Source organism: Octopus bimaculoides, chromosome 1, assembly GCF_046866305.1.
Source record: "Octopus bimaculoides isolate indiv1 chromosome 1, ASM4686630v1, whole genome shotgun sequence".
In the NCBI taxonomy this organism is placed as follows: domain Eukaryota; kingdom Metazoa; phylum Mollusca; class Cephalopoda; order Octopoda; family Octopodidae; genus Octopus; species Octopus bimaculoides.
Window position 1 is genome coordinate 97,382,199 of NC_142928.1, and position 26,449 is coordinate 97,408,647.

The 26,449-nt window shown below is 36.7% G+C and overlaps 1 protein-coding gene and 2 pseudogenes across 7 annotated transcripts in view; 2 read left to right on the forward strand and 1 right to left on the reverse strand.

Annotated features, from left to right (window-relative positions):
• Positions 1-26,449, reverse strand: part of LOC106867929 (uncharacterized) — a 112,858-nt gene that overhangs the window by 68,745 nt on the left and 17,664 nt on the right. The window contains exons 1-4 of one of the 7 annotated variants that reach the window (XM_089354486.1): positions 14,132-15,338; positions 10,940-11,190; positions 9,706-9,892; positions 2,712-2,753 (exon numbers count right to left, since the gene is read on the reverse strand). Coding sequence is in view for 2 of the 7 variants with exons in the window: in XM_052968403.2 (XP_052824363.1) it covers positions 2,712-2,753; positions 9,706-9,892; positions 14,132-14,198 (296 nt within the window). In the remaining 5 variants the exon portion in view is untranslated. Of the gene's footprint in view, positions 1-2,711; positions 2,754-9,705; positions 9,893-10,939; positions 11,191-14,020; positions 15,339-26,449 lie in introns of those variants that run through there. The other 6 variants (XM_052968403.2, XM_052968410.2, XM_052968413.2 and 3 more) reach the window with 6 other exon arrangements.
• On the forward strand, positions 20,387-20,545 carry LOC149137636 (5.8S ribosomal RNA; annotated as a pseudogene).
• Positions 21,114-23,193, forward strand: LOC149137637 (large subunit ribosomal RNA; annotated as a pseudogene).

Genomic DNA, 26,449 nt, shown 5'->3' on the forward strand with positions numbered 1-26,449 from the left:
TTCTTAGTATTCAGTATTTTTTATACTCTATATAAATATATTTATATACATGTAGGTATATGTATATATGTAAAGCCTAATTGTGTTTATCTGCATGTAAATTTTAACTATATATAATATATATACCTTTTTAATTTGTTTATGGGAAACTTTTTGAATAAGCAAAGCTCCTATTCCATTATACCAGCTACAGTCTATAGATGCTGACTGATGAACCAGTTTTTTGGGGTTGCATCAAGCTGTACAGATATAATGTAGGATAAATATAGTAATAATAAATATAATGCTTTGATGGAATTTATAAATATTCTAATGCATCACTACGCACATTTCCATATGTGATTCGTGGAAATGTGTAACGATGTATTAAAATATCTATAAGCTCTATCCTTGGATTGTTATCTCATATTCATATAACTGTGTGAGAGATTGCAGAGAGGTGAAATGTATCATACACAACAATTATAAAAATGGATTGTCTACAATAACATCAATTGAAAACAATCATGGTCCAAGTGTAATGAACCAGCACAAACAATATTGAAAGTTGAATCGTATCAAAAAAAAAAAAAAGGTCATGCTGTCAATTTGGTGGGATTACAAAGGTGTTGTGTATTTTGAGCTGCTTCCAAGGAACCAAATGATCAATTCAGATGTTACTGTCAACAACTAATGAAACTGGAGGAAGCAATCAAAGAAAAATGGCTAGAATTGGCAAATCGTAAAGGCATCGTGTTCCACCATGACCACGCTAGACCACACATATCTTTGCTAACTCGTGAAAAATTATTGGAGCTTGGTTGGGAAGTGACATCATATCCACAATATAGCCCTGACCTTGCACCATCAGATTACCATTTACTTCGAAGTTTGCAAAATTCTTTGAATAAAACTTTCAATAATGATGACGACCTGAAATCGCACTTGCTTCAGTTTTTGGCTGATAAGGACCAGAAGTTCTGAGCACGGAATCATGAAGTTGATAGAACGATGGCAAAAAGTCATCAAACAAAATGGAAAATATATAATTGATTAAAGTACATTCTTTGCATGAAAAAAAAATGACTTTTATTTCACACTAAAAAACCGAAATTACTTTCTTCCCAACAAAAAATATATATATATACATACACCATAAAACCTCATAAAACTAGAAAGACTTCAATTAATATCCTAGCATAATAAAACTACCAATGAAGCAATCATGTAATATCAATATATACAATAAAACTAAGAACAAAACCACCATATACCAACCTAATGAGAATGAAGGACAACTCAAAATAACAAGATCGAAGATAAAAAAGATTCACAGACAACAAGTATATGAAATATATATTCCCATCCTCAGCTGCCTAATAAATATCATTATGGTTTCAACACCTGGTCAGTACCTCTCAAACTGGCAGTATCAACAGCATGAAAAACATAAAAATTGCCCGGGAATAAGCAGACAAGCAGGAATGAAACAGTACATGTCCACTACATACATGTGTATATGTGTATGTGTACATACACACACATATATACATATTTTTATACACCCATAGTTATATGCACACACATTTACATACGCATAAATGCAGATTATATATACACACATGCACAGATATGTATTTGCATGTATATGTATGCATATACATGTAAGTATATATATATGTATATACATCTCTCTCTCTCTCATGGTGTCAAAGCCTGAAGTAATTATTGGGTTAATGGATTTGCATAAAACTGAACTAACTTCATTTTGACGATATATAAAATGTAACATCAAATGCATTTCAAGTGTTTGTATGAAGCAAGATCACATACAAGAATTTTTTCTTCAGCAAACAAAATCTTAGCACATTTTTGATTTTTGTTTTAACCCCTATTCCAGCCTTTCTTACTTACCCAACAATCATATCAAAATCTCAAAACTATGGGATAATGCATGATTATTTTTTTTTTAATGTGAATACATAAGCATTACATTTGACAGATTAATCTGAAAGCTAAAGGATTAAGTATTTACTGTTTTTATTGCTAATTTATGTTTCAGTCACCAGATTAATCATTTCAAAAATATTTTCCTAAATTCTTCATTATTTTCAAAACTAATTGAAATGAAGGCAGTGTCTTTTAATGGTAATGAAAGGGTTAAAAGTCCCAAAGGCACAGCTCTCGCCTTTTAAGATTAAATGTCAATAGGTTAGGGACCTAAAGTGCAGCCTGATGATTATGTATATTATATATCAGTGGTCTAATTAAAAATATAGGGTTTGATACTATAAATTGACCTGTCAGAATTGGACTTGAAGATCTTTGTACCTATTTCACAGCCTTGATTTTACCAAGGAAATAATACATATCAAAATGAAACAGAATTATAATCTTTGAAACACCTATTATTTATAAGTACCCAAATATTTGTGTTTTGTATGATAGGATTATACTAATGTGAAAGACGTTGGCATAAAAAGGAAAGTGAGCCAATTCATAATAAAATGGAAGCAAAAAAGTGAAGTGCTTAATTTCTGAATATATACAGATACTTTTTCTATCGCAGACAAGTAAAATAAAAAGACTAAAAAGAGATATTTCAGAGGTTGGTTCCTTGGAAGATATTACAAAATAAATAAAAATAATATTAATGACAAAATTATAAAATAAATTTTTAAATTATTATAAAACAAAATTAGATTTCATGTACACATAAATTCAGATATTACCTATTTTTTTCCAATTTGTTGTGAACCTCACGTGTTCCGGCCCTGAAATTAACAGTAGCAAATTAAGTAAAAGAAATATTTTTATAAAACATTAAATAAATAAATAAATAAATAAATAAATAGCTGAGTAATAAAAAAAAAAAGAATCCCCCACAAAAAATATATAAATAAAATTGTAATTAGTCATTATGAGCTACATGTTTAACATTTGAGCAGAGGAAATATTAAACTAATTCAACAAGAGGATTTATTTACATAATGTAAACAGATTAGTCATTAATGCTTCATGCAATAAACATTGGCTACATACAAAAAATTCAGTGTTTCTAAAAGATAGTTACTAAACCAAAGAAGTTATCTATACAACCAAAGAATCTTTTCTATCAAGATGTCAACTCTAAGTATATATGGTTTATAACAGAATTTAGTTGATACCAGAATCTCTCAGAAACTATATAAGATACATATTTCAAGATGGCTTAGTTTCAGTTAACGGTCTACTAATAATGTTAATTATCTGTATTAATATAATCATGAATCACATGATCTATTAAATCTTTAATTGTTAGTAGAACTAATTAGGGAAATAAAACAATGAGTAAACAAATAACATCTCATCAGGTTTGCTAGGATTTCTTTTGCTTCAGAATGAAACTCTTTTTGAGAAGTGAGAAAATTGATATTTGACCTTTATGATAGAAACCATCAGAAACTAATATACAGGGTAGGGCAGAGAGGATGGATGTTTTTAAAATGGCTATTACTCAGCCCCAGGGGGAGGGACATATGCTAAACAGGTACCATTCGGTCAGTGATATCTTAGCATTTCTTTTTCTTTTCAGGTGAAGCCATGACATTATGGACAATAGAGCATCACATGTTTGTCTACTACAGTTACATGAAGAATAACGAGGCTGTCATAGCAGTTCAGCGTGAGTTTTGGTACCACTTCAACATTCACCGAAATCAGGCTGTTCCCACCCGTAACACAATCTTACGTTGGGTGAATGCACTTCATACACGAGGTACACTTATGAATATGAGACTGGTTGAGGTACCACATATGGTGCAAACTCCGGAAAATGTAGAACATGTCAGACAAGTTTTGATACAGAGTCCAAATCGCTCTGCTTGGAGGCATTCCACTGAACTTGGCATTGGTAATCAATCAGTAAGGCATATTTTGCATGAAGACCTGAATTTCCACCCATGCAAATTGGTCATTGGGCAACAGTTGAAACCATGGGACTATGCACAGTGGCTTAACTTCACACATCAGATGAAAGCAATTTTTGAGGCAAATGACAACTTCATTTTGCTAATGAGTGATGAAGCTCATTTTCATTTCAGTGGCATGGTGAATCAACAGAACTGTCGTTATTGGGCTCTTGAAAATCTGAGAGAACTATGCGAAAGACCACTGCGCAGCCCAAAAGTGATGGTCTGGTGTACAGTTGGAAAAGCTGTCGTCGTTAGTCCTTACTTTTTTGAAAACAATAATGGAAATGCTGTTTCTGTGAACTCTGAGAGTTACATTGAGATGATAAACAACTTCTTTGTGCCTGAATTATGAAAACATATGATAACAAAAGGATTAAGAGTAAACATGTTTGTGGAACACCCAGCCACTCACATGCTTATTCAATAAGCAGGTAGTTCAGCTGATCAAACAACTGAATACTTAGTCATTGAAACCAATGGAGATCCATTACTGTATGCATAGTGTGACTGCATAATTCAACTAGATAAATCTACATATTTGAAGGAAGCTATTTGTGTGGAAGACACCCAAATCAACAAAGCAATGCTGGAGAGAGTGGAGGCCAATTTCCAAGAACGCATTCAGAAATGCACCAATGAAAATGGACCCCACATGATGGATGTTGTTTTCCACACTTGATTATGACAAATGCTAATTCAATGCAAACACATTGATGTCAATAAAATTTGTTGGAGGCTAAAATTAATGATCTTGTGAATTTTTCAAAAATGTCCGTCCTCTCTGTCCCGACTTGTATTACCAAGTTTTCATTTCTCAGCCTATTAACCAGGTTACAATTTTATTCATCATCAAAATCATTGTCATCATCATTATTATTCACAAATACATTAGAGCAGCAATTTTTCAATAGCCAGATGTCTTTTCACTTAGTTCCTCAGTGTCATGGCTGAATTAGAATTCAAGGCAATAAACTACTAAACTATTAAGCTACAATGAATAATTAGTTCTTACACACTTAATCACCTCAGTAACTCCCCATTCCCATTTTGTTTTAAGCCAACAAGGGAAAATATACATGTGAAATCCACCAGAAATATACTGCAGATAATATCCTGCCATCTTTTAAAAAAGGCCTGTCAGATGTGGTCTTGGGTTCCCTGTATATAGGAAAAAGATGGGATGGCCACAACTGGAATACCTTTGATCATAGGTCTACTCAATCAAGGCTGACTTAGGGTGAAACATTAACAACAACACCCATTTTGGTTGATTCAGTTTTATTTTAACAAAGGCATGGTCGTGTGGTTTATTTTACTTCCCAACCATGTGGTTTGGGGTTCAGTCACACCATGTAACACCTTGAGTGTCTTCTACTATAGCCCAAAGCTGACCAAAGCCTTGTGAATGAATTTAGCAGATGGAAACTGAAAGAAGATCATTATATGTGTGAGTATGTGCAAGTGTGTGTGTCTTCTGTGTCTGGTTTACAGCTTGCCTGCTTCAATGGAAATTTGCAATGCACAGGCAGTGTCGTTGTCAGTTCTCTTGTCAACTAATTGTTCTCTTCAAACCTTCAAAGCCACATGAAATAAGAGGTCAGTTACTTGAAAAAGCAGGTATAGTTTTAATGACTAGAAGGGTATTTCATTGTAAAATACTGCCTCAATAACACGTTCACTTAACCCATGCAAGCTTGGAAACACAGACACAAAAATAAACTAATGAAATAAATTTCAGGTTAGTGGAAAATTAAGTTGATCTAAATAGGATTTAACCCTTTAGTATTCAGATTTCTCTGTCAAATGTAATGCTTATTTATTCACATTGATTTCAATTCTTCATGCATTATCTCATCACTTCAAGATTTCAATGATGTGATTGTATATTTTTAGAATGACATTGTAGAATAGGTGTGATATGCTGGATCTGATCACTTTGAACATAAAACAAGTAGAATATTCAGATCAGATTTTGCAGGTTTAAACGCTAAAGGGTTAAACCAGAGTCATGTTTTAAAATTGCTATTAACAAGCGAGAATTTTGACATGCTTATTAATGCATTAGCTCATATACTCAATACACTCTAATATGCAAATGAAATATGAACTTTCAATCTACTACAACCAACACAAAAACTATAACTTCCTCAAAGTATAAAGAATCAGATATACTTTTATAATCTAAGCTTGTTCAGTGAATTGACAAATGTAACTATAGAGACATCTCCACTCCTTCCAAAGGCAGCAGCTGCATGATAGTAAACTGAATAGTCAATGAACAAAAATTGGGATAAACCCTCTAATCAAACAATAGCTAAGCCACAAGAAAAATCATCATTTCTTTATCTACAGAATAATTAAGAATAAGACCAAGAGTTTGAGCCAACAACAAATATACTGATTCCTTTTATACTCCAAACCAATATATTTTTAAGAGGACCTCAGCAATCAATAAACAAAACCAATAGATAAGAGTGAACAGATTATAAAGACAGTCATATATCAACACAATCTTACTGCTACCATCTATCAATGGAAAACATTTAAATTTTAAAATCTACAAATGAAAGTTAATTTTATAACAAATCAAACATTCTCTTTTTATCAATGAAAATAATTTTCCAACACATTTAAAAATTTTGAAGGCATATAGTACTATAAATTATTTTTTTAAATCCTATAAAAAATTGAAAAAGAAAAACAATATTTTGAAATGAAAAACCAACAATTTTTTTCTCATGGAAATAAATGAAAAACGGATATGTAGACAGATATAGCCTGCATCAAATTAGATGCTGTTCATGAGTAGAACCTGTTGCACAGTTGCAAAGGCAGAGGTATGTTGCTTTTATGAATACATATCAAATTAGAGAGCTATAAAATGAAATATATTTGAGATTAACTCTATTAATAATAATTCACTCAATGTTAACACTCTCAAGGTTCCTAGTTGCTGTAAAAATGACAAAAAAATTATACCAGTTTAATGAGTTTGAGTGTCAAGGAAAGAAACTTAAAAGAGGAAACTCTTGAGCTAAGACTTTGGGTTGAGTGTTATGTAAAATGATTATCACAATTGCTCTGATGTGCTCAAATTAAGTGTAACAGGTAAAGTCAGAGGAGGAGGGGTAGTGTCTATGTGTTTTGAGGACTCCCCAAGCTTGATAAGATTGATGCAATTGTTGTTTAATCTGAACATTTGAATGTTAATATTTGCAGGAAAAGCAAGGGCGAGGAGGGAGAATAGATTGTTGCGGTTTGGGAGAAGGAATGGAAAAATGTCCAGTGCTGTATCTAAGAGGTGATTCAGTGTGGATGGCAAAAAGAAAAGACATGGGTTAGGTTCAGAGTTTTCCACTAGGTAATTCAGAAAAGCAGTAGCCATTTTAGTAGGGCCACAGATCTGTGAGGTAGTGATTATAACATGCTGGCAACTGAATCAAATGGTTCTTGTCTTGCAAATTACTTGGTGACTTTGATGGTGCCATATAAAAAGCATCCAGTACATATAGTAAAGTGGTTAGCATTAGGAAGGACATCCAACTGTAGAAACCATACCAAAGCAAACAGTAGAGCTTATGCAGTCCTCTGGCTTGCCAGCTCCAGTCAAACTGTCCAACCCATGCCAACATGGAAAATGGTGATATATATATATGTGGGCTTCTTTCAGTTTCTGTCTACAAAATCCATTCACAAGGTTTTGATCAACCTGAGCCTACTTGCCCCAGCTTCCACACTATGGGGACTGAACTGGAAAGCATATGGCTGGAGAAGTAAATTTTTAATCACACAACCACACCTGTACCTACCTCAATGTCATACACATTTTGTTTTACTTCCAAATTTAGTTTTTATACAAATGAATATGCCCCAAAGCACACACCTGGTTCAGTTCTTACTAAGTCAAATGTAAAGCAATCAGTAGGAAACATAGACAATCTCCAGCACATTGACTTGGCCAGAAATAGTTGATAGAAAAGACATTAAAAAGTTGTACAGATTCATAACCAATTATCACCATCTTTTATATTTCACTTGTTTAAGTCATTGGACTGTGGCCATGTTGGGGAACTACTTTGAAGGGCTTTGTCAGACAAATCAACCCAAGTAATTATTTTTAAGCCTTACAACTATTCCATTGGTCTCTTTTGCTAAGCCAGTAAGTTATAGGGACATAAACAAACCAACACTGGTTGTCAAGTGATGATGGGAAATAAACACAAACACAAACACACACACACACAATGTGCTTCTTTCAGTTTCTGCCAGCCAAATCTACTCACAAGGATTTTTTCAGCTCAGAGCTATAGTAGAAGACACTTGCCCAAAATGTCGCACAGTAGAACTGAACCCAAGACCACATGGTTGAGAAGCAACCTTCTTAACCACACAGGAGTGCAGAAATGAAACTGGAATAATGCATACATATACATACACATACATATATATACAGACAGATGGATGGATATGGAAGACTATACAGGAATTGCATGTGGCATGTTAAGTGGTGTGGTATTTGTTATCATATAACAAAGAACAGGAAAATTTTTAGAATTTCTGATAGTCAAAATTCAGTGTTAGGACTGAGCAAAGACAAATTTCATAACAGAAAAGCAACAGAATAAAAAAAAATTAAGTCAGTAGAAGAAAAGTTCACTTAAACCTGAAAGATATTTCTTTTCATTCCTTAGGTATTTCAAATTATTTATAATTTCATAATTGAGGAAAAGTTGAGGGTGTGTGAAAGTCTCTTAAACATAATCTATCCTCTCTCTCACGTTTCATTTCCTAGTTTTCTGGGGAAAATCTGGTAAGACTGACAATAACAGCTTCCTAAAAGTTAGGCCAGCAAAACTTGAAAGTTAGTTGTTAGACAAGGCATGAAAATGTTAGATTAGAGACAGTGATATAAGATCGAGACTACAGGAAAGATACTGAATGACAAAACACATCTAACTTATTCCAACATAACAAAATAAATTTTAGAAGAAAGTGTATTATTACCCAAAGAAACTGCACTGATGACAATATAAAACAGACTTAGTCAGAATCCTATTCAATCAACAAAGGCATTTCTTAACTACAATCTTTTGGTTCCACTATGTATGTCAGTATCTGATTTTATTCAATTAACCTTCATTGACATTTTCTTCTAAGATACCATCCATATAACTATTTATCAATACTAATACTTTGTAACTAAGAAGCTTAATCTCAGTAGGAAAAATACTACTTCTGTACTTTTATCTTTTACTTGTTTCAGTCATTGGAATGCAGTCACCACCCTGAAAGGTTTTAGTCAAATAAATCGATTGCAGTGCTTATTTTTTAAAGTTAGTACTCATTCTGTCAATCTTTTGCTGAACTACTAAGTTACAAGAACACAAACTAATAGTAGCTATCAAAGCTGTGGTGGGGGACAAACACACATCCACTCATATAGTTATATACATACATATATATATACAATAGGTTTCTTTTAGATTCCATCCACCAAATCCACTCATAAAGCTTTGGTCAGCCTGGGGTTATAGCAGAAGACACTTGCCTAAGGTGCTATGAAATGGCACTGAACCCAGAACCATGTGATTGGGAAGCAAACTTTTTACCATAGTCATGGCTGCAATTATGATTCAGTTAAATTTTCCCATGAATTTCAGTCTTATGGTAGGATAGCACTGTTAAAGCAACTGTAAATCTTACGTTTACTTAAGAAAATGGTGAAGAGGATCGGTAAAAAAAAAATAAAATAAAATCAATGTTGTTTACTTACCCGCCAGCACGTCTTTTGTCAGCTTTATCTTCTGAACCCGGTGATTTGTTAGCATTATCTATGTGTGGTGGTGAACTAACTGAAGATGACGATGATGATGGTGGAGGAGGTGGTGGTGGCGGTGGTGGTGGTGGTGAAGTTTGAATTTGTTCATAAAAGTTGAATTTAGCTTGATCGATATCTTCCCCTGCACAGAAGAGAGAGAAAAAGAAAGAAAAAAAAGAACAAGAGACATTACAAGCAGAAAATATAATTGTTGAACATTTAAGTTCACCTTTTGTTATAACTGAGAGCTACAACTGGCCAAACTATGAGGATACTAGGCCGTTGGCCAATGAGATTATTGAGTTCATTCATACCCAATCATCAACACAGACATAAAAAAAAATTTTAATCTGAATGCCTAAATTCACCAAGTCTAAAAGTTGGTTATAGCACTGTATATCTGACAAGTTTTTTATCAGCCAACAGAGCATCACTCAACACAAAGATAACAGGAAACCACTTAAGATTCACTAGCAACTCAATGGGTTAAGAAGTTGGTAGTAATGAAACAATATGGAAAATATAAAGAATTTTATTAGATGAAAGGATATTGTTTGAGGTCTAAGGCTAAACAGACTATGATAAACAGAATAAATATATTTTCATCCTAATGATTTTAAGACAGTGGATTACCCAGATTTTATCCTAAGACAGATTTATCTTTCATCTATTTAACACCTTGAATTCAGAACTAAACACCAACTTTTAAAAGTCATTCAAGGGCTATTTACAATATATTTATGAGATAGGAACTGCTAGGTAGTTTCTTTGCATGCTTGTTTACTATGAATTGTAAGATGCCCAGCATCTTCAAATATAGTTAGCACTTATAAGAGCTGGGTGCAGAATTCGATCACTGGAAAGCCACAAAGGGGCACATATGTATTTGATAAGCCTCTTCCAAAAAAAAAAAAAAAAAATTGTTAAAGACTGTACAATCCCTTGAATTTTGATAGTTCAACCCATCCCACAAAGCTCAAAAGTAATCTCATTCTGTCTTGCAAAATTTTTCAGAGGCCCTGAACATATAAAGTACATCAAAGCTGTCAGTCTGAATCAGACTCTACAGCTGCAAAAAAAAATTGTATAAATGTGTACTTTAAGACAGGGTAACCGATTTAGTATTAAAAAAAAATCAACAATCTGAACACATCCTGTGAAAAACAGAAATCTGTCACATAGACTGTACCTGTTCTTGGGTGGTAGATTTAAATCTGTCACCAGGTTTAACACTACCCCTTTGACTTTGAGTACCTTTAGAGGGATCCACTCTGCTGCAAGCATTCAGACTAGGTCTCTAGTCCAAAGATAACTCAGTATACTTGTATGTTGCTTCCTACTGCAGCAACACATAAGATGTGGTTTATTGTCCCTTTCCTCCATCAAGTCTTGGAGACTCTGCAAAAGGTTGTGGTCATTCACTGCCCTGTTCTCCTCTGACTAAGCCATATAAAAGAAAATAATAAAACAGCCGATTACATGAAGGCATTCATCTTCACTTCATTGTTTCCTTTCACTTTCTTTTTCTCCATTCAGCCAACCATTTTCAAAATATCATATTTCTATAAACAATCCTTTAACTAGGATTAAAGCCCAATAATACAAACAATTAGGAAATTCTATTCTACCAAGAAAAATAGTCACAGTACAAAAATAGAGTTTCTTTCTTTGAATGGTTTGTTATGCTGCCATCTTTTACAGATTTTGATATTCTTATATCATAAAATTATATGATCCCCTAAAATCTGACTTTGACAAACTTGAAAATAAATGATATTTATAATATACTGTTAAACAACTACAGCTAAAATATTACAGTTACTCCTACATTCAATTTGATTTATATATATGAATTTATAATTCGTATATGTGACTCAAAAATGTAATATTGTGGCTTTTATACCTCTTCTTAAGAAGCATTAGCCAAGTATTTAAGACTGTATGTGTTTGTGATGAATTCCATAAATGATATCTTGCAGAGTTAAAGCACCTTAAAAAACCCGGAAATTTGAGACACTGATGTCTTTCTCAAGGATACTGATGGTTTAATAATTGAAGCAGTCATAACTGAGTACTGAAATTGAGAACATATTCTATAGCCATTGAAAGTAAATCAAATTCCTACAAGACACTGAAACTGTCTCCAAGCTGACGTACCCAATATTACCTGCCCATTTGTTTAATAAACAGACTGTTACCAGAGAACACAAGAGTAAACTGAGATTAAAATCGATTTCGGAGTTAGTCTTTGACTGAAAAATGTATGACAAAGAAAGTGAGAATAAATTTGTTGTGACATAAATTTCGATTACCAGATTTCAAAAGTTTATTTCCTTGGAGTCTTAATTTGATACACATGAATTTTCAAGACCATTCTCAGCAAGTTCTCCAGTGTATCAAAGCAGCTAAATTAAATAATCACTCATGTAGGGAATTATTAAAAGGTCAAGATTTCAATGCCAAACAAACAAGGTCGAGCTGACATTTCCTTCAGTCTTATATTAAGACTTTGTCCCTTCCTTTATGATGTAACACGAAAAGGAAATTCCACCTGCGCACACACATATATACACACACAACAGCAGGCATTATTAAAACGTAAATTTTATTAGAACGATTAAACAAAACATCAACAGAATCTTATTCCATTTGTTGAGACTCATTAATGTGGGCTACATGCACACAAAATAAGGTGCTAATGAATCAAAACAATATTATAACATGTGACATAAACTATGGAAGTGTCATAGCTGGTTAATAACGATCATCATTTGTGTCAATGAATAGTGTAAATCTAAGTTTGAGGGATCGTGCCCTATTCACGTCTTGTTTATAGACAATACATTCTCTGAAAGGGGGTATGGGAGGATTTGAAACTAATATTCTGTCCACCCAAGCACCAAAAGAGTTATCAAAAATATAAAACAACGTTGATAGTTTCAACAGTAAATATATTTTAATGCTAACAATCAAGTATAACTTGGTATTTTATCCAGAAAATAAATGTGCGTTTCTAATATATTAAAAAAAAATACCTGTGGACAACCAGTAAAAGTATTTTTAGATATCTGATTATGCTTTTTAGAGAAGGGAGGGAGAGAGAGGTGCGTCTGCAAATAGTGCCAACACCATGAGGAGGCATAAGACACATGCCAGAGTGAGACTAATAGATTTATAAACAAACAGGAAGCAATAAGTCAGTTGCCTCTCTTTCAAAAACACCTCCTACAAATCGGCAATTAATGCACAGAAAATTTAAATTATAATAATTAGCTGCTCACAAACGCAAACAGAGGCGCAGACATTATACATATATATATGCATATATATCATATACAAACACATGCATGTAACCAGGAAAATTTACAAAAAAAAAATCTTGAAATACATAAGCGATGCAAACTTTAGTATCGAGTAGAGTTTATTTTTGTCCACATCACTCACAGTTTTCTTTGAAACAATAACTAATATATTATCGGCTGTCAAGTAGTAAATTTTAGTACAGATCAAATAGCACGATTTTTAACTGAGGTTACGTTTCTAACCTAACAACGGGATGTTGAAATCAGGATCTGCAGAAATTGCATAGAGAAAATATTTATAGCATGGAAATCATATGAATTGAGATTATTAGTCTGACTAAATATTCAGTTCAACCAAGAAACTGGTTAGAAATATCAATATTAAAAAAATTAAGGCGATCAGTAGATTTATTGAGTTTTATTCATTAGTATAGCAATGTAAGGCAAAATATACGAAAGCAGGATGTGAATAAACATTAATATACAGGAAAATAAGACATTTGTGTACATGGAAAGAAAGTGCAAACAGGTTTACATGCATCGGTGTATATTGAAATTGGGATTATGTGAGAAATGGATAGATCCAACAAAAGAATGAGCTTTTGACAATAAGTGAGCATGAAATGGGTTTCATCACAAGGTTTGGGGCAGACGATAGCTTTTGTGACTAGTGTATAAATGGAAAGCTTTCGTGATTATTGCTTAAAGAGTTTAGTTCTTCGTATTTGACAAACAAGTTAGCAACATGACAGCGAGATCAATCTCACTGAAAGGTTTATATACATATATACACAACAGAAAAAAGAACTGGTACCAGCAGTAGCCAAAGACCTGAATATCAAAGCAGGCTTAATGCGAGAGTTGGTGGGGAGTTGCAAAGCTGAGCAAAGGCAACAGCAGGTGCGCAGTGGTGCATCGGCTGTATATGTTATCAGGGAAAAGAAAAGAGGGGAAAGGGAAATATGTACCAGCTATTAAGAAGATGGAGCCGTTGTTGCTGCTGCCTCAGCTGCTATTGTTGTTAAAAGTCGATGTCTGCTGGTACCAAAGCCAAAGAGACCATGTGCTTTTCTACTCACCACGTGCTTTGGCACGAGATTTCCATTCCACATAATCCGCCGCCGCCAACAACGTCTCCAGACTCATAGCCTGCCGTCTCTCTCCTCAACTCTCGCTTGCCTCCGTAGTTTCCAGATCTTTCCAAAAACTTTTAAAGGACTCTTGGATTTCTCAAGATGTCTTCTCCCCTCCTCCCCAGCAATTAGTAAATCCTCTCCGGTCAAGAGAGTGCACCGTCACGTGTTTTTCTCGTCACGACTTGCTTTGTCTTTGTCTTTTTTTTTTTTTTTTTACCGACGGAGTAAGTTGTGCAATCAATATTCACGTTCGAATCACTGATATAAACATAAAAAGACTTGTTTAAGGCAAATATCGACTGAAGTAATTGTAATGATAGGAATGACAATAAACTCACGTCGCGTTGTGATCTGATGTTATAATGAAATAAGGCTACTGATGCATTAGGTTATCGATGTGCATCTATTATGGCCTCTGCTGCTTACTCCAGAATGCAGACGCTATATATTTGTAACAAGAAAAACACATGTAGAAGGAGCACGTGAAAAGATGGAAAAGAATACACAAAATACAGAATGCTAGGTCTTCCTAGCAGGACAAGTTGGATGGGCTGATTTTGTCTTCTAAGTGTGAAACAATCACACTGATTTCCTTTTTTTCTTTTACTTCTTTTTTGTTTTTATTCTCCTGATTTTAACACATTTTATGTCGATCGGCAAACTACCGATTGCATTTATACGACTAAAGAAGCTATGTAGGATTTGCTCATTCATACGACATATTTCAGAAGATACGACATACCATCAGTTCAAACGTAAATGGGGTGGGAAGTATTCAACATCCGATGTACTATTTCATGAGATTTTAAATTTACATTAGTGTCTAGTATTTCCTTTCATTTCTTATTTCCACGATTCATCTATTAACATAACACTTTTTTTTCCTAGATGAATACGATTTGTATAATCCAGTCTATAAGCATGTGGCCTGTAAGGTGCGTCCCACTCCCACTTCTCGGGTATATAGATATATATCTCAAGTGCCAAAAATGAGTATCCTTCGTGGCTGTATATGTTTTTGTATTCATGTAATTTGTATAGATTTTCTTCGATTATGATGTATATCTGTATTATTTCATGTCTAGCAATGTTATATGGTCTTATGAGAGACAATGTATCATGGCGGCAGCACATCAAAACATGACAGAACACCGATGACGCTGCGAACACGTGGAGCAATGATAGACAACTCTTACCGGATCGACCAATGCTACTACCCTGATGTGTACAATCGGCAACCTTATTGTCCAATCATAGCAGCTTGTTTTGACGTCATCACCATGGAGCTTGCGGATGCCCCGCCTTCACCACGTTGGTAAAAATCACATGGCTGCTTCTACGTGCTTGTTGAGCAGGACTGTTTTTCAGCCATAAGAAACTAAACATTCGATACCGCTATTTCTATGTTCAGTCGATTTTTTTTCGAGAATTGTTCCCGAATAAAATCATATTATCCTCTGAAAGCATTTGACGCGATTTCAATGCATGACGTTCAACTTTTCTGAATGTGTTGTTTATTATTAGCCTATCTACCATGTGTTTCCTTTATTTATCTCTCTCTCTTTCTTTCTCTCTCATTAAATAGGTGTGTATGTACGTATTTTACTTTCTAAGCTGATCTCTTAAGAGCTAGTTGGTTATAGGAACGCGCTTCTAGATACTCATATATTTAAATATATTTCCACAACATTTCAATAATTCCACTTAATTTAATGTTCATATGATCTACAATAAGTAACAATAGAAATGTATGACCCATGACAACAATCGAAGGATACTCATTTTGCAATGTAAATAATCTTAATATACAAATTTGATCTACCATCGAATAATACTAACGCAGTTTCAACATAACTTCTGAACAATACACTCACACACACATATATATATTATACACACACATACTATATATATATATATATATATATATATATATATATATATATACACATATATATATCCGCTGCCTATGTATATATACACATATACGTATATCTGTGATTGTGTGCGTGTTATATGCGCATGTGTGTAACACACACACATATATTGTGTCTGTACAAATATACATACGTATAATGTATATATATCATAGATACATTACATAGTATAAAAAGACAACAGATATGTATACATTACTACTACTACTTTTATCGACAGAATTTAGAGTAAATCAAGGGCCTAGAATCTCATACATTGGTACTTTATATATATATATATATGTATACTATTTGCAATATAAAACACACATACACACATAATACAGATATATCTTATCTTTTACTTGTTTCAGTTATTAGACTGCGGCAATATACACATATTTATATACATGTGATGGTGTAGCAAAAAGTTTGCTTCCCAACCACCTGTTTTGGGGTTCAATCTCACTGCGTGACACCTTTGGCAAGTGTCTTCTATTATAGCTTCGAGCCGACCAATGCATTGTGAGTGGATTTAGTTGACAGATACTGAAAGAAGCCCGTCCTAAATATATATATATATATATATATAAGAAATACACATAATATATATATATATATATATATATATATATGTATATATATATATATATATATATGTATATATATATATATATATATATATATATGTGGGGCGGGGTATGTGTGTTTTTGTATTTGTCACCCTACCAACACTTGACAACCAGTATTGGTTTGTTTACGTCTCTGTTACTTAGCGGTTCGGCAAAAATAAAACCGATAGAATAAGTATCAAGCTTTAAGAGAGTAATTAGTGGAGTTGATTTTGTTCCACTAAACCCCTTCGAGATAATGTCCCAACATGACCGCAGTCTAATGACGATAACAAGCGAAAGATAAAAGAAAAGCATGCGCACGCACGCACACACACATACATTTATACACAGGTAAATAAAATATGAAAATGCAGACAACAAAAGGACGTAAACAGTGAATGTACTAACTTGATGCTCAGTTTAAGATGGAAAAAAGAGGTAGTGGAACACTTTGAGCATGGCTCTTCATCAGAAAGAGGAAAGGTCAGGAGGAAAGGAAAAGAATAGTCCAAGAAAAATATGTGTGTGGGTACTAGAGCATAACTTGTTTTGTGACATCATATAGGAAATGAACACACATTTTCAAAAGGAAAATATTTATTACTTTAAAATAAAATAAAATAAAATGGACTTCTTTGTATAACTCCTTCCATAATTACTGTTATTTAATCTTTTTCCTGAATCTCTATGGTTCTTTCTCTTTCGCTGGTACTCATTACCTGTTTTCAAGCCTAGTATGTACACATATCCTGCACCTCTTGCAGTAAATTTTTTTGTATCATTCTTTCACTCTCTCATCTCTTTCTCATTTCTTTATTGCTCACAAGGGGCTAAACATAGAGGGGACAAACAAGGACAGACAAAGGGATTAAGTCGATTACATCGACCCCAGTGCGTAACTGGTACTTAATTTATCGACCCCGGAAGGATGAAAGGCAAAGTCGACCTTGGCAGAATTTGAACTCAGAACGTAAAGACAGGCGAGATGCTTCGCTAAGCATTTCGCCCGTCGTGCTAACGTTTCTGCTAGTTTCTCTTTCTATAGAACATCAAGTGTGACTGGAGACTCAAGCAACTAACATTTATATTGGCTATTATATCTACCTTCCACACACACAGGTCTGTCCTTTCAGGTACTGGTGCCTCATAAAAAGCACCCATATCAGTGTTGCGTAAACACACTTGTGCCAGTGACATGTAAAAAGCACCCAGCACATTCTGCTAAGTGGTTGGCTTTAGAAAGGGCATCCAGCCATAGAAGCCATGCCACAACAGACAATTAGAGTCTGGATAGCTCCATCCAACCCATGCCAGAATGGAAAACAGACATTAAACAATGATGATGCTATATATGTATGTCTGGTTTGGCACCAGTAACGTTCCAATTCACTTCTACAGCTGAGTGAACTGAAGCAATGTAAAATAAAGTCTTTCTCAACACACAGCCTTGTCCAGGAATCAAACTCGCAACCTAATAATTGCAATCCCAACACTCTGACCACTGAACCATGCACCTTTGCCTTTCCCTTGAACAACATCAGTGATATGGAGAGAGAGGAGACTGGTATGCTTGGGTGACAACTGGTCTTCTACAAAAGGTACAAAGTCCAGTATTTAAGACCTTAGTAATTAAGTGTGTCAACTTTTATTTCACAAAAGAATGTGGGTGGGTGGTAAGTTTAAGCTGGCCTTGTCTTTACTTGAAACCTTTCATCCTTTTGGGGTTGATAAATTGAGTACCAGCGAAATACTGAGGCCGATGTAATCGACTAGCCCCCACCCCAAAATTTCAGACCTTGTGCCTATAGTAGAAAGGGTTATTATTTAAGGTTTTTACTAAATCAAAGTACCACCAAAAAAGAATGGTTCAATTAGTCCTTTTGATAATAAGCTGCACCATACTGTAATTCCTGATAAATTAACATGATGTTCCTCCTTAATATGCAACTTCTAAGGTTCCCAGTAGGCGTAATTGTGGTGGTTATCTTTATCTTTTAAATGTTTCTGTCATTAGACTTGGGTCATGCAGGGACACCACTTTGAAGAATTTTTAGTCAAATGGATGGGCCAGTGCTTTTTTTTTTTCTTTTTAAGCCTAGTACTTATTCTAATAATTTGTCTTACCAAACTGCTAAGTTATGGGGATGCAAACACACCAACACTGGTTGTCAAGCTGTGGCAGGGTACAAACATAGATGCACATGCACACACATGTATATATATATATATATATATATATATATATATACACACACACATTGGGCTTCTTTCAGTTGCCATCTACCAAATCTACTCACAAGGCTTTGGTCAACCTGAGGCGAAGAAGACCCAAGGTGTCACACAATGGGACTGAACCTGGAACCATGTGGTTGAGAAGCAAATTTCTAACCACACAGCCATGTCTGGACCTTGGGTAATTGAGCTATTAACTTAAATGTTACCTCATCAATTCAAACAGTCTTTGTTGAAAAGTATGCATCTTCTTTCTACACATCTTCCCAAGTACCACTTGAAACATTTCATTTTTTGGTGCAGATTATCTTCATTGAGAGCATGGACTTTTCTTGGAATGTAACGTTTCCAATCATAGCACTTCAAAATGTTAGTCTTGCTTCATTTTGAAATTCCTGTTTCATGTCTCGCTTGCAATACAGATTTTCTTGGACTCTGGCAATATGTTTTAGAACCCTTTCTTGCTTTATGGGGCTCGTTGATGTTTGCTGCCTTCTAGAATGTTTCTTGAGGACATTCTGAACAATTCCATCTGCTTTAAAATTATCTCTAATTCAACTGGTGATAAGTTGCAGAAGTGGATTTGTTTTGAAACTCCTTCCCTTTACTGCCTTGCACTTCAAATGCATTTCAAAACTTGCAGTAGCACTTTAGGATGAATTGCCTTTGTTCAAAGCTTAGTCTGGTTCCCTTCATTATTTCTAATTTGCTTTGATTAATTCTAAAAAGAATTAAGCGAGTTATCACCTAATAAAGTGTGTGTGTGTGTGTGTGTGTAACAGTGGGGAGTCAAAGAAAAAGTAGCACTCAATACATACTAGGAATTGTAGATATTTAATAACAGTTTGACTCACCTCCACATTTCTCAAAGTTTTCTAAGTGTAGATGAGTGACTACATCCTCAATATATGAAGCAGAGAATGGAGATTTTTAACATAGCTTCTAAGTAAGAATATTTGGTTGCTTCCATTGGTCCATAATTAAGCAACAGCAAATAATTTCATTTATGGCAGGCACATGTGTGGCTGTGTGGTAAGAAGCTTACTTTTTGAACTACATGGTCTCGGGTCCAGTCCCACTACATGGTGTCATGGGCAAGTATCACCTACTATTGTCCCAGGCCAACCAAACACTTGTAAGTAGATTTTGTAGACAGAAACTGAAAGAAACCTGTCATGTGTGTGCGTGTGTGTATTCTTTTATTCTTTTACTTGTTTCAGTCATTTTGACTGCAGCCATGCTGGAGCACCACCTTGAAGGGTTTTAGTCAAACAAATCAACCCCAGGACTAATTTTTTAAACCTAGTTCTTATTCTATCAGTCTCTTTTGCTGAGCTGCTAAGTAATGGTGATGTAAACACACCAACACAGGTGGTAAAGTAGTGATGGGTGGACAAACACAGACACAAGTCAATAGTAGTTGTAGCAAATACCGGAACCCTGGATGGGGTATCACTTGGCTTGTCCATCAATAAAGAGTGCAGCTATCTGCATGAACTGATGCAAACTGCAGGACACAGTGAATATTGACACCTCGAATGCACATTGCAGCTTCAGGATCCCATTGTTCTGGGATCCTGTCCAGTCGAGAGGCGGTCACAACACAAAAACGCCATCTGTCACTGCTGTTGGCGGTGGCAGGGAGTCGAGAATTGCAGAAAGGGTATGTTGGGGTTAGCAGAAGGAAAAGAAAAAGGTGACAGACAGTACCATCCAGACTGCTCGCAGCTGTGGCCCTTCCTTCTTTCTTCTTGCAGTTCAATTAGTGTGTGCCGCTCAATCCTCTGTCTCCTGCCATGCCAGACCGTCATTGTTAGGACATCCGCATGCCTCGAAGTGTGGTAGACACATAATGGAGCACAACAGATGCACCAAAGAACAGCGAGGCTACATGCACAGATGACAATAAATGAAAGTGACAGTACCGCCCAAAAGTGCTCCTGCCCTCTGTTAGTGCCTGCCACTTGGTTGTTTTGTCCTCTCCTCTCTTTTCCTTCCTGTTGTCTCCCTTCCATGGCCGCTGCCAACCTAGCCACTGCCGTTAGTTGGCATTTGTTCTGTGGATCTCTGTGCGAGCATTTCTGCTCGCTGAGGGAGCGGTGGTAGCCGCATGCTTCAAACCGTTAATTGCGAACAATGCTGCTCTCAACTCAAACGAGACTACCTGCCAAACTTAAGCATATCACTAAGTGGAGGAAAAGAAACCAACCAGGATTTTGTAAATAACAGCAAGTAAACTGGGAGAAGCCCAACGCTGTATCTTGTCGGCCACGCCGGTCATCAAGAGCTAAGACACAAGGGTCATGCACAGTTGATTGATTCACCTGGCTAGGCTCAGAGTCCCCTCAATTAGGGCTACCCAGAGCAGGTGCCAGGCCCATTTAGAGCAGGCGGTGATAGGTGGTATACTTCAGTCCGAGAGTCGTGTTGCTAGGGAATACAGCCCAAAGTGGGTGGTCAGTGCCATCCAAGGCTAAATATGGGGACGAGTCCAATAGCCAACAAGTACCATGAGAGAAAGTTGAAAACAACTCTGGAGAGAGAGTTCAAGAGACTATGAAAACACCCAGGGGTAAACAGGTAGAACCACTCACTGTGGGGCACCGATATCGCACACACTTTCCCTCTGATCCGTCATTACAACCTGTTCCTGTTGGGCCGGCAGGCACATAGCGTCCGCAGGTCGCAGGGCAGTGCCCCACTACTGCCAGCTTCGGCCAGCCGACCAGCAGCTGGAATAATGCACTTCTCTCAACCAGACTCGTCACTCCATGAAAGCACAGGCACAGCTAACCGACGGAGACAGGCTAATGAACCTCGTCTGCAGCAAGCATGACACAGTGAGTCAACTGCAAATTGTTGAAGCCTTTCACTTTGCAAACTCTGACAGTACAGCAAAAGCGAGAACATGACATGTCATTGCACGCATCAGTCAGCATGGCACCTATGGGCATTGGCAGTGTGCAGGGCACCTCAAAGCATCATTCCCAGCTAAGTTCCATGCATTCATGTTCCTGTTCTGACTCAGGTGTAGCAGCCGACCAGAGACCTGAAACATGGCAATCAACACCCAGTCGAGATAAAGCTAGAGGAAACTCTGGTGGAAGTCCAAAACGCTTCTGACATGCAAATCGATTGCTGGAACCGGGTGTAGGGGTGAAAGACCAATCAGGCTATCTAGTAGCTGGTTCCCTCTGAAGTTCCCCTGAGGACAGCTGGCATTAGTGGGAGAATGACACACAATTCCGTCTGGTAAAGCAAACAACTGGAGGCCCCGGGGACAATGATGGCCTCAATCTACTCTCGAACTCAGAATGAGTGAAACGGGCTGCTCCTCTCCCGATCAGAAGTGGTGGTATATTGTAGCCATTGTGACGCGACAAATGCACAGTACCAAGTGGGACACTTTTAGTAAGCAGAACCGAAGATATGGGATGAACTAAACGTCCAGCTAAGGTGCCCTATGCTCTGCCCATTAGATCCCTGAAAGGATGTCAGTCAATATAGACAGCAGGATGGTGGCCACAAAAGTCAGAATCCACTCAGGTGGGTGTAACAACTTACCTGCCATTTCGACCAGCCACGAAAATGGATGGTGCTGGAGCAAGTGACCGATGCTGGATTGGCTGGGTGACAGGTTGCGCAGTCGCTGGCGAGGTGACTTTCTGATGCCCAGTTGAGTAGGAGGGCACCATGATGTACATGCAAGCCACAGGCGTGAGCCCAGGTATAGCCAACCACGGGTGTAGATCTCGATGGTAGTAGCAAATATTCGAATGAGACCTTTGTAGACCGAAGTGGAGAGAGGTTCTGTTGCCAATGGTGGTCAAGCACAGGTCAGTCGGTCCTAAGAAGCAGGTGAAAACTTGCACGAAAGGCAGTGGAACTGTCATTGAATCGAAAGGAAATCAAGTTAATATTCCTGAAACCGAATTTGGCATTCCCGAAACCAAACACAGCGCATTCCTAGCAGTGTATCTGTTGTCGAAGCTGGTGTCCGGGTGAAGCAGAGGCAATGCAAGCGAGACCAGAGATGTTGTTGGGCACCCCGGAAAGAGTTCTCTCTTCTTCGTGAAGGACCATGCCTGTGGAATCGGCTTGTCCAGAGATACGGATATGGCATCTGTAGAGCGCACATATATACATATGTGTATCACACACATATATGTGTGTGCGTGTGTATTTACAGGGTGGCCCAAAAGTAGGTTTACAGTTATAACATAGGCACTTCAAATATCTTTTAAAACATTACAATTAACTAAATTAGCACAGAATAATGGTTTCATATTTTTTAATAATTAAGATCTAAACTGTTAATATATGAATGCAAAAGAGATAGTTGAATAACTGTAAACCTACTTTTGGGCCACCCTGTGTGCATATATACATATATATATATATATATATATACACACACACATATACATATGACTGGCTTCCTTTTTCAGTTTACGTCTACCAAATCCACTCACAAGGCTCTGGTCGGTCCAAGGCTATATGTGGTTAGGAAGCAAGCTTCTTACTATACAGCCACAACTGCACCTTTGTGTGTATGTATGTGTGTGCATGTATGTGTAAGTGTGTGTGTTACTGTGTCCTTGATTTGACTTCATGCGACAGTTGTAAGCAAGTGTCACCATCATGCAAGTGGTATCCTTTGCTTCCAATCTTCCAAAACAAGTTTGGCAAATATTATCAGACTCATGCTAGCATGGAAATGTGGGCGTTAAATGATGATGAAGATGGTCCCATATGCTAAAAAAGACAATCTAGTGTTGCTAGAGAAGAGACTTATGAAACATGTGTAATATCATCATCATTTTTGTCTTCGTTTCTTAGTTACCATGGTTTGGATGGCTCCTTTCTTATACAGTGTGTAACTAATTGATGTGTTGTCATTTTTTATGTGAGGTACAATATCCTGAGACCAGCTTTTGCCACTTCTCCCCATGTCTTTCTTGGCCTTCTACTTGTACCTAGATTTATCTATCCCTTCATATGTATCACACACAGATATATATATGTATGTGTGTGTATACATATCACAAGGTTCTTTTAGTTTCCGTCTACCAAATCCACTCACAAGGCTTTAGTTGGGATCAAAGCTATAGTAGAAGACACTTTCCCAAGGTGCCATGCAGTGAGACTGAACCTGGAACCATGTGGTTAGGAAGCAAGCCTCTACCACTTCTTCCTATATCTTTCTTAGCCTTCCAGTTGTACCTAGATTTATCTCTCTCCTCATATGTATCACATGTCCAAGAGAGCATGCTTGCTTCATTTCTCTTCAACCTTTACACATCTGTGTTTAGTGCCCCCGTTTCACTATCATGTATAATCACACTTCACACACAACTAACAACCTACCTTTCACTTGAAGAGAGACTTTCCCTTGTTGTCAGCAGAAGCAGAAGAATCCCTAAACATTGTACACCCTGCCTTATTCTGGTTATTATGCTTTCAAGGCACCCACCTCCACTGCCCTGGATATAGACACTATCAACTGCTTCTTTTGAAACTTCCAAACATTGAAAAGAAAATAGTTTAGCAGTTCTCTAACTGCTAACTATTACTGTACATTTGGCATATTCAATGTCTTACCCGGTGCAAGCTATGGACACATAAGAGGTGCAGCAACATCAAAGGCAGGTTAACTAGGAAGTTAGTTTTTGTTTGTGGCAGATGTGCAGGTGCAATAAAAACTGTAAACAAACAGGAAACAACTTCTATCTCATTCCAGGGTGAAAAACTAGAGGTAATCGATAGCTTCCGCTATCTGGGCGACCAAGTTAGTAGTGGGGGTGGGTGCGCTGAAAGTGTAGCTGCTAGAATAAGAATAGCCTGGGCAAAGTTTAGAGAGCTCTTACCCCTGCTGGCGACAAAGGGACTCTCACTCAGAGTAAAAGGCAGACTGTATGACGCATGTATACGAACAGCCATGCTACATGGCAGTGAAACATGGGCTGTAACTGCTGAGGACATACGTAAGCTCGCAAGGAATGAAGCCAGTATGCTCCGTTGGATGTGTAATGTCAATGTGAATACCCGTCAGAGTGTAAGTATCTTGAGAGAAAAGCTGAACATTAGAAGCATCAGTTGTGGTGTGCAAGAGAGACGATTGCGCTGGTATGGACATGTGGTGAGAATGGATGAGGAAAGCTGCCTGAAAAAGTACCACACCCTAACAGTTGAGGGAACCCGTGGAAGAGGTAGGCCCAGGAAGACCTGGGCTGAGGTGGTGAGGCAAGACCTTCGTACATTGGGCCTCACCGAGGCGATGACTACTGACCGAGACCTTTGGAAATGTGCTGTGCGTGAGAAGACCCAGCAAGCCAAGTAAGATCGTTGCCAGTGCCCCTGGACTGGCTCTTGTGCGGGTGGCACATAAGATGCACCATTTTGAGCGTGGCCGTTGCCAGTACCGCCTGACTGGCTTCTGTAGGATTTTCGAGCGAGATCGTTGCCAGTGCCCCTGGACTAGCTTGTGCGGGTGGCACATAAAAGACACCATTTTGAGCGTGGCTGTTGCCAGTATCGCCTGACTGGCCTTCATGCAGGTGACACGTAAAAGCACCTACTACACTCTCTGAGTGGTTGGCGTTAGGAAGGGCATCCAGCTGTAGAAACTCTGCCAAATTTAGATTGGAGCCTGGTGTTGCCATCCGGTTTCACCAGTCCTCAGTCAAATCGTCCAACCCATGCTAGCATGGAAAGCGGACGTTAAACGATGATGATGATGATGATGATGAAGTTGTCTATTGTTCTAGTAAATCTCTTGTATACTCATAGTTTACTTAATGTACACCATATGAACTCCTCCTTACTACTTCTCTGTGCATCGAGCATGGCCATTTACCTGATAGCAATAGGGTCCTATCTTTTTTTCTACTTACTAAAACTTAGCTGATATATATATATATATATATATATATATATATATATATATAGTAATTAAAGTATACAGTACTATAAATCATTACAGCCAATCTTACAAATCAATTTCACATCTGATATTAGGTAACTGGACAGTTATCTAATATATGTGCTCCTCAGGGATAGTAGGTAAGGTAAAAAATAACCACCATATTATTTTTTTTATCTCGGAAGAGCACATGTATTCGATAACTGCCTAAATTATCTAATATCTGATGCAAAACCAATATGCAAGGTCAGCTGTAATGGATCTATAATACTGTATACTTTGATTAATATATCCACTGACTGACAAATATACAAGTGCCTATTTTTTCTGATATCGACTCTTGGATAACTTAATATAGATAGTGTTATTAATTATTATCATTATTAAAATGAATAATAACTACAATAATATAAGTGGCCAGTAAACAAAAGCTGATAAATGGCAAATCCAAAATTTTATAATTAATTTATAATTATAATATGGCATATGAGGTGCGAGCATTGCCGTGAAAATCAAAGTTGAAAAATCCTCTTGTGCTTGTTACATTTCCAGTGGTTGGTGGTCTTTTTCAGAGGAT